The sequence below is a fragment of the Orcinus orca genome, chromosome 13 (genome assembly GCF_937001465.1).
Source record: "Orcinus orca chromosome 13, mOrcOrc1.1, whole genome shotgun sequence".
Taxonomy (NCBI): Eukaryota; Metazoa; Chordata; class Mammalia; order Artiodactyla; family Delphinidae; genus Orcinus; species Orcinus orca.
The window spans coordinates 55,778,073-55,792,724 of NC_064571.1; the positions used below are offsets into that span (position 1 = coordinate 55,778,073).

Below are 14,652 nucleotides of genomic sequence, written 5' to 3' on the forward strand. Positions count from 1 at the left end.
ATATAAAAGCATGTGGCACGAAGCAAACACTCAATAAATACTAATCCCTTCTCCTCTACCTTTATTAAGTGATTGGACTTTTCCAGTTTATCCTCCACATACAAACCAAAGATAAGTTGTGAATTATGTGAAATCAAAGCCGTTTTGCCTTTAAAAGCCCTCAGAGTTCCTGAGATGCCTCCATTAAGTCTATGTATTTATTTGCAAATTTTTATTTTGTTTTTTTGTTTTCTGTTTGTTTTAGTTTGCCCATGTGTGTACCAGAATCAGTGCTGTTTGAGCCTGACAGGATTGACTTTACAAATGAGACATTTATGTCACATCTGCCAAGAAGTGTGATTTAAATTAAACTTTAACTTTTACAAGTTTTCAGTTACTTTGAGTTATCAGCTGTCTGCGGTTATTTGTAACTGGAGGGGTACACAGCCCCAAAGGGGAGGGATAAGAACTGCAGATCTTAGATGCTCTAAGAACCCACTACTATATAATCATTCCTATGAAAATCATTCATGTGCTGGCAGCCGCAAAGGGAGCATAAACCAGGGACTTTGATATCATGCAGCAGAAGAGCAAATTATTTCTTCAGCCTTTGAAGTATAGTATTCCTCACCTTGGGAAATGCATGCAGAAACAGCATGTGAATCACTGTAACTTCGCTGATCATTATTACAATAGAATAAAATTGAAAAAATATCACCTAACCAAGTGTCTGCAGAATAAACCCAGGATATCAGAGTTAGCAAGAAACATCCCAAGTCGGAACTTCTCATGTAAGGTATGGACTGTTTAAGTTAACCTATGTGTAGGCCTTTAAGATTAATTTTAGTTTAAAAATAAAGAATGGGTTGGATATCAGTTACTAATTTTCTCAGTAATTCTGGTTTGATTTTTTAAATATTCAGGCTTAATTGTAGTCATATATATACGTATAAAAGAATATATACATATATATTTATAGAGCTCTAATGTAATATATAAAACTGTAGATTTATAAAAAATGATTCACCTTAAGAACTCCTTATTGTGCCTGCCAGTGCAATTCAAAGTATAATTTGGCTTTCTAAAATTCCTAGACTAACATAATAGCTCTTAATAAAAATCTAATAATATGCTGATTGTTTTATGAATCCCAAATTAGGAAACTTAAGTAAAGACCATGTAATTGTGTTACTTCTCTGTAAAAAAAAAAAAACAACGAAAAAGCGATTTGCATTTTATACCACTTGTGTCCTTCAGGAAGATGCTTTCAGACCATTGTACTCTGGCCAGACCCCAAGCTGTGGGCATGACCTCAACTTTGAGGACCTGTTGCTCTTGTATGTAGAATGACCACATATCCTGGGTTGCCTCCGACAGTCTCAGTCTACACATATTTTCCCTATGTTATTATTAATAGTGTCCCCTTTCTTCTCAGAAGTGTCTTGCTTAGGATAGTAAATTATATGTGCATCCTAATTATTTGAGATTAAGCTATTTATGCTGCTCTTTGACACCCCTCCCCTACCTCATACTTGCTATGTTCCTTAGATTCCTTAAATTGTGTTTAGGGGTGATATTCTTGCAATATTTAACGTATTTTGTTATTTTAATATCTTAATTTCTGGTTTTAATCGTTTTGTTACATACTAATATTTTTAGTCTGTTTTGGCTTATTTTTTTATTGTAGTAAAATATAGGTAACAAAATTTTCCACTTTAACCATTTTTAAGTGTATAATTCAGTGGCATTAATTACATCACAGTGTTGTACAACTGTTACAACTATTTGCAAAACCCTGTCCTCACCTGAAAAAAATACCCATTAAGCAAGAACTCCCCACTGCTGCTTTCCTGAGCCCCTGGAAACCTTTAATCTACTTTCTGTCTCTATGAATTTCCCTATTCTAGATAATTCATATAAGTGGAATTATATAATATCCTTTTGTGTTTGGCTTATTTCACTTAGCATAATGTTTTCAAGGTTCATTCGTATTGTAGCATATCTGGGAAATTTGTTCCTTTTAGTGGCTGAATAATATTCCATTATATGTATATACCACATTTTGTTTATCCATTCATCTGTTGACAGGCACTTGAGCAGCTTCATCTGTTTAGAAAAATGATATTTTTAATATTCTCTTCAATTCTTCTGGTTTTTAATTTAATTTTTGCTCTTTTCGTAGCTCATACTTATTTGTTATGGGGAGTTTGGGGGGAGTTTTGTTGTTTGCTTTCAACTTTATCTGTTAGTCCTAGAATTTTACTCTTTACACTTAAGTCATTCAAATTTTTCTTTTTATAGCATCTTAGTTTAGCACTTTCTGTACTCAAATTTTTTATGTCTTTTATTTCAGTGTGTGTGTATTTGCACACGGGTCCTACTTTAGAAAGATAAACTTTAAAATTTTACCTATTGGACACATTTTAGCATTTAGATCTTTTTACTTTGAATTGTGTTTAGAACACTTTGTCATCTTGTACTTTTATCTTAAGTCTTAGTTTATAAATAGTAGGCAGAAATTACCATCAGAGTGACAGCTGTGAGATTAGCTCACACCCTGTGCAGGAGTTGGACTATTTTTTCCCTCCATTTGTCCCTGAAGCAACTTTTCAGTTCTCTTTCATGGAATCCTGTCACCTGGAAGCTTTAACCTGATTCAGTGACTCCAAGAAAAGGAGCTTTATTAATAATTCTTTCACCTGGTAGTGGTCCTGCTTTCACATGTCATATATCAACCATTCCTTCTGTGAGAAATGATATGATATAAAAACTGTGGTCTCTGTCCTTTACGATCACTGGGACCTGAGGAAGCTGTGAAGAGACCTGTAGTCAAGAATGCACATTTAAGTAAACATCCAGTCAGTTCCAACTTTGTCCACTCCTATGGGAATAACAAATTAGAAAAAGTAATTAGTGCCTGTAGACAAATTAAAATATATTTACTTAAAGACTTATAAGTTAACTAAAGAGTAAGAGAGGGCAGCCTGTGTAATATCATAGAAATGCCAGAAAGCAAGAGATCTAGCCATCACTTGTGTCTGTGAACTAGTCAGGACTCATCTTTCTGACTGGAAATAGAGAGGGGAGTTTCAACTTGGTGTTCTCTAAAAGTCCTCCAAATGCTAAAATTTCGTGATTTTCTATCTCTACCTTGTTACCTTACCAACAAATTGCCATCTATACATTTGGGACTCTAGTACCAACTCCTGCAGTCAGGCTGTGTATCAGAAATCCTGGGGAACTTTTTAGAAATGCAAGTCCCTGGATGTCACCCCACATGTGCTGGATCAGAATCTCTAATGGCTGAGGCCTAGGGATCTCTTGTTTTGTTTTAAGTTCCTCAACTAATTCTGAAATTCTCAGTCTGCCAGTGACAGTGGACCTGCATTTAGGAACTAGACACATTTGTGATCAAACGTTGCTGACCTAAACCTCATTGAATTCATTTAGTTCTGAAGTTCTTACTGGCAGATACTTTGAGTTTCCATTTTACATTAGCCACATGGCAAGAGGAACTTATTCCATTACGCTCATGCACCAGCTAGTAATATTCAAAGACTAGCATCAAACCAGATACCACATTTCTTTATCTTTCACATCATCCTATTCTGCTCTGCCTACAAAAATAATTCCTAAAATCTTTGATCATGATAAATTGAATGATATACAAAAGGAAAACCAAGTAAGGAAAAGAAAATGTTTAAACATTTGTTCATTGACTCTCTGCAATATAGATTAGCAGTTCTTACAGTAGTTTCTAAGGTAGATAGGTTGACAGATACCTCCTTCACTGACACTAGTGATCTATGATTTGTGGGATCACTGGTTCTAACAGGTTCAAAACATCATCAGGAAAGCCAGAAAGAAAAGAAAAATTGTACTCTCACAATAGTTTTTTTTTTTTTAATAATAGTTCATGAAGTGGGACAGCATTGTAGCTACCACTTCTTTTTTTAATTTATTTTTTTATACAGCAGGTTCTTATTAGTCATCCATTTTATACACATCAGTGTATACATGTCAATCCCAATCTCCCAATTCATCACACCACCCCCTCCCACCCCCACCACTTTCCCCCCTTGGTGTCCATACGTTTGTTCTCTACATCTGTGTCTCAGTTTCTGCTCTGCAAACCGGTTCATCTGTACCATTTTCTAGGTTCCACATATATGCGTTAATATACAATATTTGTTTTTTTCTTTCTGACTTGTTTCATTCTGTATGACAGTCTCTAGATGAGTCCACATCTCTACAAATGACCCAATTTCGTTCCTTTTTACGGCTGAGTAATATTCCATTGTATATATGTGCAACATCTTTATCCATTCATCTTTCAATGGGCATTTAGGTTGTGTCCATGATCCGGCTATTGTAAATAGTGCTGCAGTGAACATTGGGGTATATGTGTCTTTTTGAATTATGGTTTTCTCTGGGTATATGCCCAGTAGTGGGGTTGCTGGGTCATATGGTAATTCTATTTTTAGTTGTTTTTTTTTTTTTTTTTTTTTTGCAGTAAGCGGGCTTCTCACTGTTGTGGCCTCTCGCATTGCGGAGCAGAGGCTCCAGACACGCAGGCTCAGCGGCCATGGCTCACGGGCCTAGCCGCTCCGCGGCATGTGGGATCTTCCCGAACCAGGGCACGAACCCGTGTCCCCTGCATCGGCAGGCGGACTCTCACCACTGCGCCACCAGGGAAGCCCTATTTTTAGTTTTTTAAGGAACCTCCATACTGTTCTCCATAGTGGCTGTATCAATTTACATTCCCACCAACAGTGCAAGAGGGATCCCTTTCTCAACACCCTCTCCAGCATTTGTTGTTTGTAGATTTTCTGATGATACCCATTCTAACCAGTGTGAGGTGATACCTCCTTGTAGTTTTGATTTGCATTTCTCTATTAGTGATGTTGAGCAACTTTTCATGTGCTTCTTGGCCATCTGTATGTCTTCTTTGGAGAAATGTCTATTTAGGTCTTCTGCCCATTTTTGATTGGGTTTTTTTTTTTTAATATTGAGCTGGATGAGCTGTTTATATATTTTGGAGATTAATCCTTTGTTGATGCATTTGCAAATATTTTCTCCCATTCTGAGGGTTGTCTTTTCGTCTTGTTTATGGTTTCCTTTGCTGTGCAAAAGCTTTGAATTTTCACTAGGTCCCATTTGTTTACTTTTGTTTTTATTTCCATTACTCTAGGAGGTGGATCAAAAAAGACCTTGCTGTGATTTATGTCAAAGAGTGTTCTTCCTATGTTTTCCTCTAAGAGTTTTATAGTGCCCGGTCTTACATTTAGGTCTCTTATCAATTTTGAGTTTATTTTTGTGTATGGTGTTAGGGAGTGTTCTAATTTCATTCTTTTACATGGAGCTGTCCAGTTTTCCCAGCACCACTTGTTTAAGAGACTGTCTTTTCTCCATTGTATATCCTTGCCTCCTTTGTCATAGATTAGTTGATCTATTAGTTTATCTCTGGGCTTTCTATTCTGTTCCATTGATCTATATTTCTGTTTTTGTGTCAGTACCATATTGTCTTGATTACTGTAACTTTGTAGTATAGTCTGAAGTCAGGGAGTCTGATTCCTCCAGCTCCGTTTGTTTCCCTCAAGACTGCTTTGGCTATTTGGGGTCTTTTGTGTCTCCATACAAATTTTAAGATTTTTTGTTTTAGTTCTGTAAAAAAAATGCCATTGGTAATTTGATAGGGATTGCATTGAATGTGTAGATTGCTTTGGGTAGTATAGTCATTTTCACAATATTGATTCTTCCAACCAAGAACATGGGCTATCTCTCCATCTGTTGGTATCATCTTTAATTTCTTTCATCAGTGTCTTATAGTTTTCTGCATAAAGGTCTTTTGTCTCCCTAGGTAGGTTTATTCCTAGGTATTTTATTCTTTTTGTTGCAGTGGTAAATGGGAGTGTTTCCTTAATTTCTCTTTCAGATTTTTCATCATTAGTGTATAGGAATGCAAGAGATTTCTGTGCATTAATTTTGTATCCTGCAACTTTACCAAATTCATTGATTAGCTCTAGTAGTTTTCTGGTGGCATCTTTAGGATCCTCTATGTATAGTATCATATCATCTGCAAACAGTGACAGTTTTACTTCTTTCCCAATTTGCATTCCTTTTATTTCTTTTTGTACTCTGGTTGCTGTGGCTAGGACTTCCAAAACTATGTTGAATAATAGTGGTGAGAGTGGACATCCTTGTCTTGTTCCTGATCTTGGAGGAAATGCTTTCAGTTTTTCTCCATTGAGAAAGATGTTTGCTGTGGGTTTGTCATATATGACCTTTATTTTGTTGAGGTAGTTTCCCTCTATGCCCACTTTCTGGAGAGTTTTTATCATAAATGGGTGTTGAATTTTGTCAAAAGCTTTTTCTCCATCTATTGAGATGATCATATGGTTTTTCTTCTTCAGTTTGTTAATATGGCGTATCACATTGATTGATTTGCATATATTGAAGACTCCTTGCATCCCTTGGATAAATCCCACTTGATCATGGTGTATGATCCTTTTAGTGTGTTGTTGGATTCTGTTTGCTAGTATTTTGTTGAGGATTTTTGCATCTATATTCATCAGTGATATTGGTCTGTAATTTTCTTTTTTTGTAGTATCTTTGTCTAGTTTTGGTATCAGGGTGATGGTGGCCTCGTAGAATGAGTTTGGGAGTGTTCCTTCCTCCACAATTTTTTGGAAGAGTTTGAGAAGGATGGGTGTTAGCTCTCCTCTAAATGTTTGATAGAATTCAGCTGTGAAGCCATCTGGTCCTGGACTTTTGTATGTTGGAAGATTTTTAATCATAGTTTCAACTTCATTACTTGTGATTGGTCTGTTCATATTTTCTATTTCTTCCTGGTTCAGTCTTGGAAGGTTATACGTTTGTAAGAATTTGTCCATTTTTTCCAGGTTGTCCATTTTACTGGCATAGAGTTGCTTGTAGTAGTCTCTAAGGATGCTTTGTATTTCTGTGGTGTCTGTTGTAACTTCTCCTTTTCATTTCTAATTTTATTGAATTGAGTCCTCTCCCTCTTTTTCTTGATGAGTCTGGCGAATGGTTTATCAATTTTGTTTATCTTCTTAATGAACCAGCTTTTACTTTTATTGATCTCTGCTACTGTTTCCTTCATTTCTTTTTCATTTATTTCTGCTCTGATCTTTATGATTTCTTTCCTTCTGCTAACTTTCGGTTTTGTTTGTTCTCTTTCTCTAGTTCCTATAGGTGTAAGGTTAGATTGTTTATTTAACATTTTTCTTGTTTCTTGAGGTAGGCTTATATAGCTGTAAACTTCCCTCTTAGAACTGCTTTTGCTGCAGCCATAGGTTTTGGATCATCGTGTTTTCATTGTCATTTGTCACTCGGTATTTTTTGATTTCCTCTTTGACTTCTTCGGTGATCTCTTGGTTATTTAGTAACGTATTGTTTAGCCTCCATGTGTTTGTGTTTTTTCCTTGTAATTCATTTCTAATCTTATAGCGTTGTGGTCAGAAAAGATGCTTGATATGATTTCAGTTTTCTTAGATTTACTGTGGCTTGATTTGTGATCCAAGATGTGATCTATCCTGGAGAATGTTCCATGCACAGTTGAGAAGAAAGTGTAATCTGCTGTTTTTGGGTGGTATGTCCTATAAACATCAATTAAATTTATCTGGTCTGTTGTGTCATTTAAAGCTTGTGTTTCCTTATTAATTTTTTGTTGGTTCATCTGTCCATTGGTGTAAGTGAGGTGTTAAAGTCCCCTGCTATTATTGTGTTACTGTCAATTTCCTCTTTTAGAGCTGTTAGTAGTTGCCTTATATATTGAGGTGCTCCTATGTTGGGTGCATGTATATTTATAATTGGTATATCTTCCTCTTGGATTGATCCATTGACCATTATGTAGTATCCTTCCTTGTCTCTTGTAACATTCTTTATTTTAAAGTCTATTGTATCTGATATGAGTATTGTTACTCCAGCTTTCGTTTGATTTGCATTTGCATGGAATATCTTTTTCCAGCCCCTCACTTTCAGTCTGTATGTGTCCCTAGGTCTGAAATGGGTCTCTTGTAGACAGCATATATATGGGTCTTGTATTTGTATCTATTCAGCAAGCCTGTGTCTTTTGGTTGGAGCATTTAATCCATTCACGTTTAAGGTAATTATCGATATGTATGTTCCTATGACCATTTTCTTAATTGTTTTGGGTTTGTTTTTGTAGGTCCTTTTCTTCTCTTGTGTTTCCCACTTAGAGGAGTTCCTTTAGCATTTGTTGTAGAGCTGGTTTGGTGGTGCTGAATTCTCTTAGCTTTTGCTTGTCTGTAAAGCTTTTGATTTCTCCATCGAATCTGAATGAGATCCTTGCTGGTAGAGTAATCTTGGTGGTAGGTTCTTCCCTTTCATCACTTTAAGTATATCATGCCACTCCCTTCTGGCTTGTAGAATTTCTGCTGAGAATCAGCTGTTAACCTTATGGGAGTTCCCTTGTATGTTATTTGTTGTTTTTCCCTTGCCGCTTTCAGTAATTTTTCTTTGTCTTTAATTTTTGCCAATTTGATTACTATGTGTCTCGGCATGTTTCTCCTTGGGTTTATCCTTATGGGACTCTCTGCGCTTCCTGGACTTGGGTGGCTGTTTCCTTTCCCACGTTAGGGAAGTTTTCGACTATAATGTTTTACAAATATTTTCTTGCGTCTTTTCTCTCTTTTTCTTTTCCTTCTGGGACCCCTATAATGCGAATGTCGTTGCGTTTAATGTTGTCCCAGAGGTCTCTTAGGCTGTCTTCATTTCTTTTCATTCTTTTTTCTTTATTCTGTTCTGCAGCAGTGAATTCCACCGTTCTGTCTTCCAGGTCACTTATCCGTTCTTCTGCCTCAGTTATTCTGCTATTGATTCCTTCTAGTGTGTTTTTCATTTCAGTTATGGTATTCTTCATCTCTGTTTGTTTTTTCTTTAATTCTTCTAGATCTTTATTAAACACTTCTTGCATCTTCTCAACCTTTGCCTCCATTCTTTTTCCAATGTACTGGATCTTCTTCACTGTCATTATTTTGAATTCTCTTTCTGGAAGATTGCCTATCTCCGTTTTGTTTAGTTGTTTTTCCAGGGTTTTTTCTTGTTCCATCATCTGGTGCATAGCCCTCTGCCTTTTCATCTTGTCTATCTTTCTGTGAATGTGGTTTTTGTTCCACAGGCTGCAGAATTGTATGTAGCTACCACTTCTTTATTTTTTGTTTTTTTCTCCACTTTCCATTTACTCTTTAACCTGCTGTAGTACGGCTCCCCTCCTCCATTAAAACCTCTGTCATTGTCACCAAAGATGTAATATATTTCAACCTAGTAGACACTTCCCTTTCCTCATCTCAGAGGTGCTCTCAAGCAGATTTGACATGCTTGACCATTCCCTCCTTGAAACACTCTTTTGGCCTCTTGACTCCACGTTTTCCTGGTTTTTCTCCTACTTTACAAACCAAACCGTCTCAATCTCCTTTTCTAACTTTGCTTCCATATAACTTCTCAGCTGCGAAGTTTCTCAGGGCTTGGTCCTGGCGCTTTTTTCTCTCCTTAATTTCTTCCTAAGTAATTTTTTCCATTCGCATGGACTTAGTACCATAGCAGTTATTATTTTCATCCCAGACTCACCTCTGTGCTGCACAGAATTAATCTCCAGTTGGACATCTTACTGACTTCTCAAACTGTCCACAGTTGAACTTCAGCTCTCCCAGCCCTGACTCAGCTCCTCTTTATCTCATGGCTCTGTACTCAGTTGTTCAAGGCAGAACATGGGGAAACATATTTTATTCCTTCTGTTCCTTTACCCTGCCATCACATCCGTTAACAGTGCATACCAAACGAGCTTTGTGATTTTTACCATGTCACTATACCACCTAGCCTATTATTTACTTAATTATTTTTGTTTAACCAACTTGTCTCATCCCAAGGAATAATAGTAAGTCACCAGTCTGATGTGCTAGTTATAGTCTTTCTAATTAAATATTCATATACTCCCAAGTCATGTATACCATCATGTCTGACATGCTTTCAGAAACACATTGCATTAACCTCTAAAATGTATGGTGAATCTGTCCATATTTCTCCATCTATACCATCATCACTCACCTGGACAACTGGTGAAGCTACCTAACTAGGTTTCTTGCTTGCATCTTCCCTTCCAACACATTTTCATACATTTAGAAGAGTGATCTTAAAATATAAATTAAATCATGTCACTTTGTAGCTTAAAACCTTTCCAGAAGTTCTTAACACATAAACATAAACTCCATTTTCCTAGTCACGTTCCCCAAGACTCTGCAAGATCTAGCCCCGATCTCATTTCTTGCCACTTTGCCCACATTCACTTTGGTCAAGCTACAACGGTCATCTCCTGGATCAAAGGACAGAACTCTTTCCCATCTATTTCAGGACCTTTACATACTAATCCCTAATCCCATTCACGCCTGCATGTCTAGTTCCTTTTCCTATTTTATGTCTTGATTAAATGTTACCTCCTGAGAAAGGCCATTTCTGACCATGGTAATCAAAGTAGCTGAAGCTCATTTTTTACCTTAACCTTGTTTCCTTCTCACTACTTTACCACAGTTATTACTTCAGTGTCCTTTTTTGTTTTGTCTTTCCAGCTGAAATGTAAATTCCATAAGGGCAGGGTCCATGTCGTCAGTTCCATAATGCTTCCCTATTGTCTGAGACAGTGCATGACATAGTAGTAAATACTGTTGAGTGAATGACTGTCCCCATAAATAGGGGCCTACATCTATTTTATAGAATGCCATTCTGTGGGTTGCAGTGTAATTCTTGAACCTAAGTCCCCAAATAAAGGATTGAGCTAGACAAAATAGAAAGAACTGAGAGTGTAGTTAAGGAAATACCAGGCATAGGGAGCAACATTTGTAAGAGCCCCACATCGAGAGAGGGCAATCCCTACAAGTACTGTAGCCAAAATGGTCAAAGATGAACCAGAAAAAGTAAGCAGGGGCCGGATCATGTATAGGCAGTTGTGTAAATCTTGTGAGAAATTTGAACTGCATCCTAAAAGCAATAGAAAGTCATTGAAAAATGTAGATGCAATCAGATTTGCATTTTAGAAGAATCCCTCTGACAGAATTGCAGAAAATAGATTGGAAGTAGGAGGCCTTGTCAGTAAGGTGAATGAAGATGAGAGCCTAAACTAAGGACATAGCCAGAAAAATGGAGAGAAGTGTAAGATTTGAGGGAGGATTGAAGAGATAGAATCAGTCAAACTTCACAGTTACAGTGATTATATTTTATTTGGGGCATTTTAGTAGAATAATAGAGAACATAGGGTGATAATCTCTGATCTATTTGGATTCTAAAATCCAGAAGTCCCTTACAAAAATATTTACTTATTATTTTTTTTTGCAAAACCTGACCTAAACTGACACAAAGCTACTCTGATCTTTATTTATCCCACTTAGTAGAGTTCCCCAACCAGGGATTGAACCTGGGCCATGGGAGTGAAAGCACCGAGTCCTAACTGCTGAAACGCCAGGGAATTCCCTCCGATTTCTTACTGTATTTGATTGCAGGGTGATATCCCCCTTAACTGGGATAGACATCATGTTAACTTTTCAAAATCACAACATTTGAAAACACATGTGGATCATCTTTATGTTTCGAACAGACTTATTTCACAGTCACATGTATAGCCTTACCGTTACTCAGATGTTAAGGGTGAGGAAGGAGAAGGAGTAAATGTAACTCACTACTGATTTGGAGACTTTACACATCAGCTGGATATATGAGTCTGGAAGTTGGGAAGAGTGGTCCATGTATAGGTAGTGGTTGAAGCCATAAAAGGCATGACACTGTGTTTACTTCTGTGCTACTTATTATTATTATATAATTATTATTATTTAAATTTTTTTCCTCTTTCCATTACATTGGTAAGTCCCTGAAGACAAAATTTTACAATGTACATCTTTATATGCCCAACACGTAGCATTAATGACTGCCACATACTAGATAACCAGTAAATGTTTGTGGATGAGTTAATAGTTGAATGAATGATATTTTCTTTTCATGTAACCATAAATTTTACTGCTTGAAGAAAGACTAAAGAAATCATCTAATCTGAGCTTTCTTTAGGTCTTTGGTCTATTTTGAATTTATTTTTTGTACGTGCTATGAGGGGTCAGAGTTTGACTTCATTCTTTTGTTTGTGAATATCCACTTAGCCCAGCATCATTTGTTGAAAAGACTGTTCTTTTCCCATCGAATTTTCTTAGCACGCTTATCAAAAATCTACTGACCATAAATGTAAGGATTTATTTCTGGACTGTTCTATCCTGTTGATCTGTATGTCTGTCCTTAGGCCAGTACTACACTCTTGATTGCCATAACATTCTAGTAAGTTTTGAAATCAGGAAATGTGTGAGTTCTTTCTTTACAAATGAAAAAACTAAAGTCACTGAGCCCAAGATAAAATTTTAAAAAATTATAAAAATTAATGGAGTCAGAACCAAACCTCAGGTAACTTGATTCACATCACCTTTCTTTTAAATATCTTTTATTATAAGTCACTACAGATATATACAAAGAGAGAGAGAATACCATAGCAAATACCCATGTATCCACTACTCAGTGTGACTTTTTTCTTAACCAGAAAAGTTAGATGTATTTGAAGACTCCTATGTACTTCCCTGATCACATTATCTTCCTTACCTCCCCAGTGGTGATCATTGTCCTTAACCTTTTTCCATTCTTTTTTTTTTTTTTTTTTTTTGTGGTACGCGGGCCTCTCACTGTTGTGGCCTCTCTCGTTGCGGAGCACAGCCTCTGGACGTGCAGGCTCAGCAGCCATGGCTCACGGGCCCAGCCGTTCCGCGGCATGTGGGATCTTCCCGGACCGGGGCACGAACCCATGTTCCCTGCATTGACAGGCGGCCTCTCAACCACTGCGCCACCAGGGAAGCCCCATTGTATTTTTATGTAATTTGATAGCATATATATTTGTATCCACTGATCATATATAATATTGTTTTGCATGTTTTTTTTAGGTAAATAATGTACATACAATTGTATAACTTGCTTTGCTATTCAACATTCTGATTTTGAGGTTCCACATTAATATATGTATCTGTCTCATTTTTTACAACTGCTGCGTAATATTCTATGATATGCCACAATTAATCTGTTTTCTTTGGACAAGCATGTAGGTTGTTTCCAATTTCCAGACTTACCCAAGAAAAAAGCTGCAGAGCACAATCTTGTATGTATCTCCTTATCCATGTGTGCTTGTCTTTCTCTAGAGTCTATATCTAGAATTGGAATTCCTAATTGTATTCACATCCTAATGTTTCTTGTTAAATTAATTTCTGAATTGATAGAACTATCTTACACTCAAGATAGAAAGGGATATATAAGAATCCTATCTCTATATCTTGAATAACATTTGATATTATCAGACCTTTTTGCCCTGCTGATGGGTAAATAGTATGTCATTATTGCTTAATTTTCATTGCCCTAATAATGAGGTTGAGCATCTCTTCATGTTTATTGACATCATTGGTTTTGTCTTCCTGAATTGCTTATTGATGATGTTTGACCATTTTTCCTATTGAGTTTGTCTTTTTCTTACTGATTCATAGGAGGTTTTTACATATCCTTTGTCTTTTATTTGTGCATAGATATCTTCTCTATATTTGTGCTCTTTTCACTTTGTTTATGATATCTTTTGTTAAATAAGTCTTTAAATTTTTATGTTTTGTGCTCTCTGTGTTTCATTCAATTCAGCAATTATATGTTGAACACCTGCTATGCATCATTCTACCCATTGGGTATATAGCATTGAGCAAAGGAAACAAAGATACCTGCCTTCATGGAGCTTATCATTCTACTTCTAGGGATAGAGAAAGAATAAAAAAATATGTGAGTAAAATATAAAGTATGTCAGAAGCAATAAGTACAATGAAAAATAAAATAGGACAAGGAAATATTAGATAGGCCATGTTGGGATAGGGTGAACTGTGATTTTAGTGGAGTGGTCAAGGCAAGCCTAACTGAGATGACATTTGAGCAATAGCTTCAAGTAGGTGTTTGGGCATAGGGCACAGTAAGTTCTAAGAAAGTAAGGTGGGAGCAAGCCTAACATATTCAAGAAACATCAAAGGGCCAGTGTGGCTCAGAGTAGGTGGTTGAGGGAGGAATGCAGTAGCAGATGAGGTCAGCAAGGTAATGAGGCAAGATCCTTTAGGCTCTTGCAGACCATTATAAGGATTTTTCCTCTTGAGTGAGATGGGAAAACCATTGGGTGGGGTTTTGAGTGAAGGAGTGATATAATCTGACTTCAGGCTCACTCTAGTTCCTTTGTTGAAAATAGACTATGGAAGATAGAGGTAGAAACAGAGCATTTTGGCTATTGCAGTAATCCAAAGGAGAAACGATACTGGTACCACCAGCATAGTACAAGGTGAGAAGTGGTCAGATTCTAGATATATCTTGAAAGTAGAATTGACAAGGTTTGCAGATCACTTGATTGTGGCAAGAGAGAAAGACAAAGAAGACTAATACTTTCAAGCATGAGGAGCTTGGAAAGAGTTATTTATGAAAATAGGAAAGATTGCCTACAGAACAGGAGATTTTTGTGGGGAGAGGGAACATGGGGAAGTTGGATGTTCAGTTTTGGACATTTTTTGACATACTTGTTAGACATATAACTTTAGGAGT

The 14,652-nt window shown here is 36.7% G+C and overlaps 1 protein-coding gene across 3 annotated transcripts in view; it reads left to right on the forward strand.

The window, feature by feature from the left end:
* Positions 1 to 14,652, forward strand: part of PREPL (prolyl endopeptidase like) — a 57,553-nt gene that overhangs the window by 1,205 nt on the left and 41,696 nt on the right. For 2 of the 3 annotated variants that reach the window (XM_049695987.1, XM_033419150.2), the window contains exon 2: positions 245 to 775. The exons of the other annotated variant lie outside the window; for it this stretch is intronic. In XM_049695987.1, coding sequence (XP_049551944.1) covers positions 557 to 775 — 219 coding nt within the window. In that variant the 5' untranslated portion in view covers positions 245 to 556. The remainder of the gene's footprint in view (positions 1 to 244; positions 776 to 14,652) is intronic. 3 annotated transcript variants of the gene reach the window in all.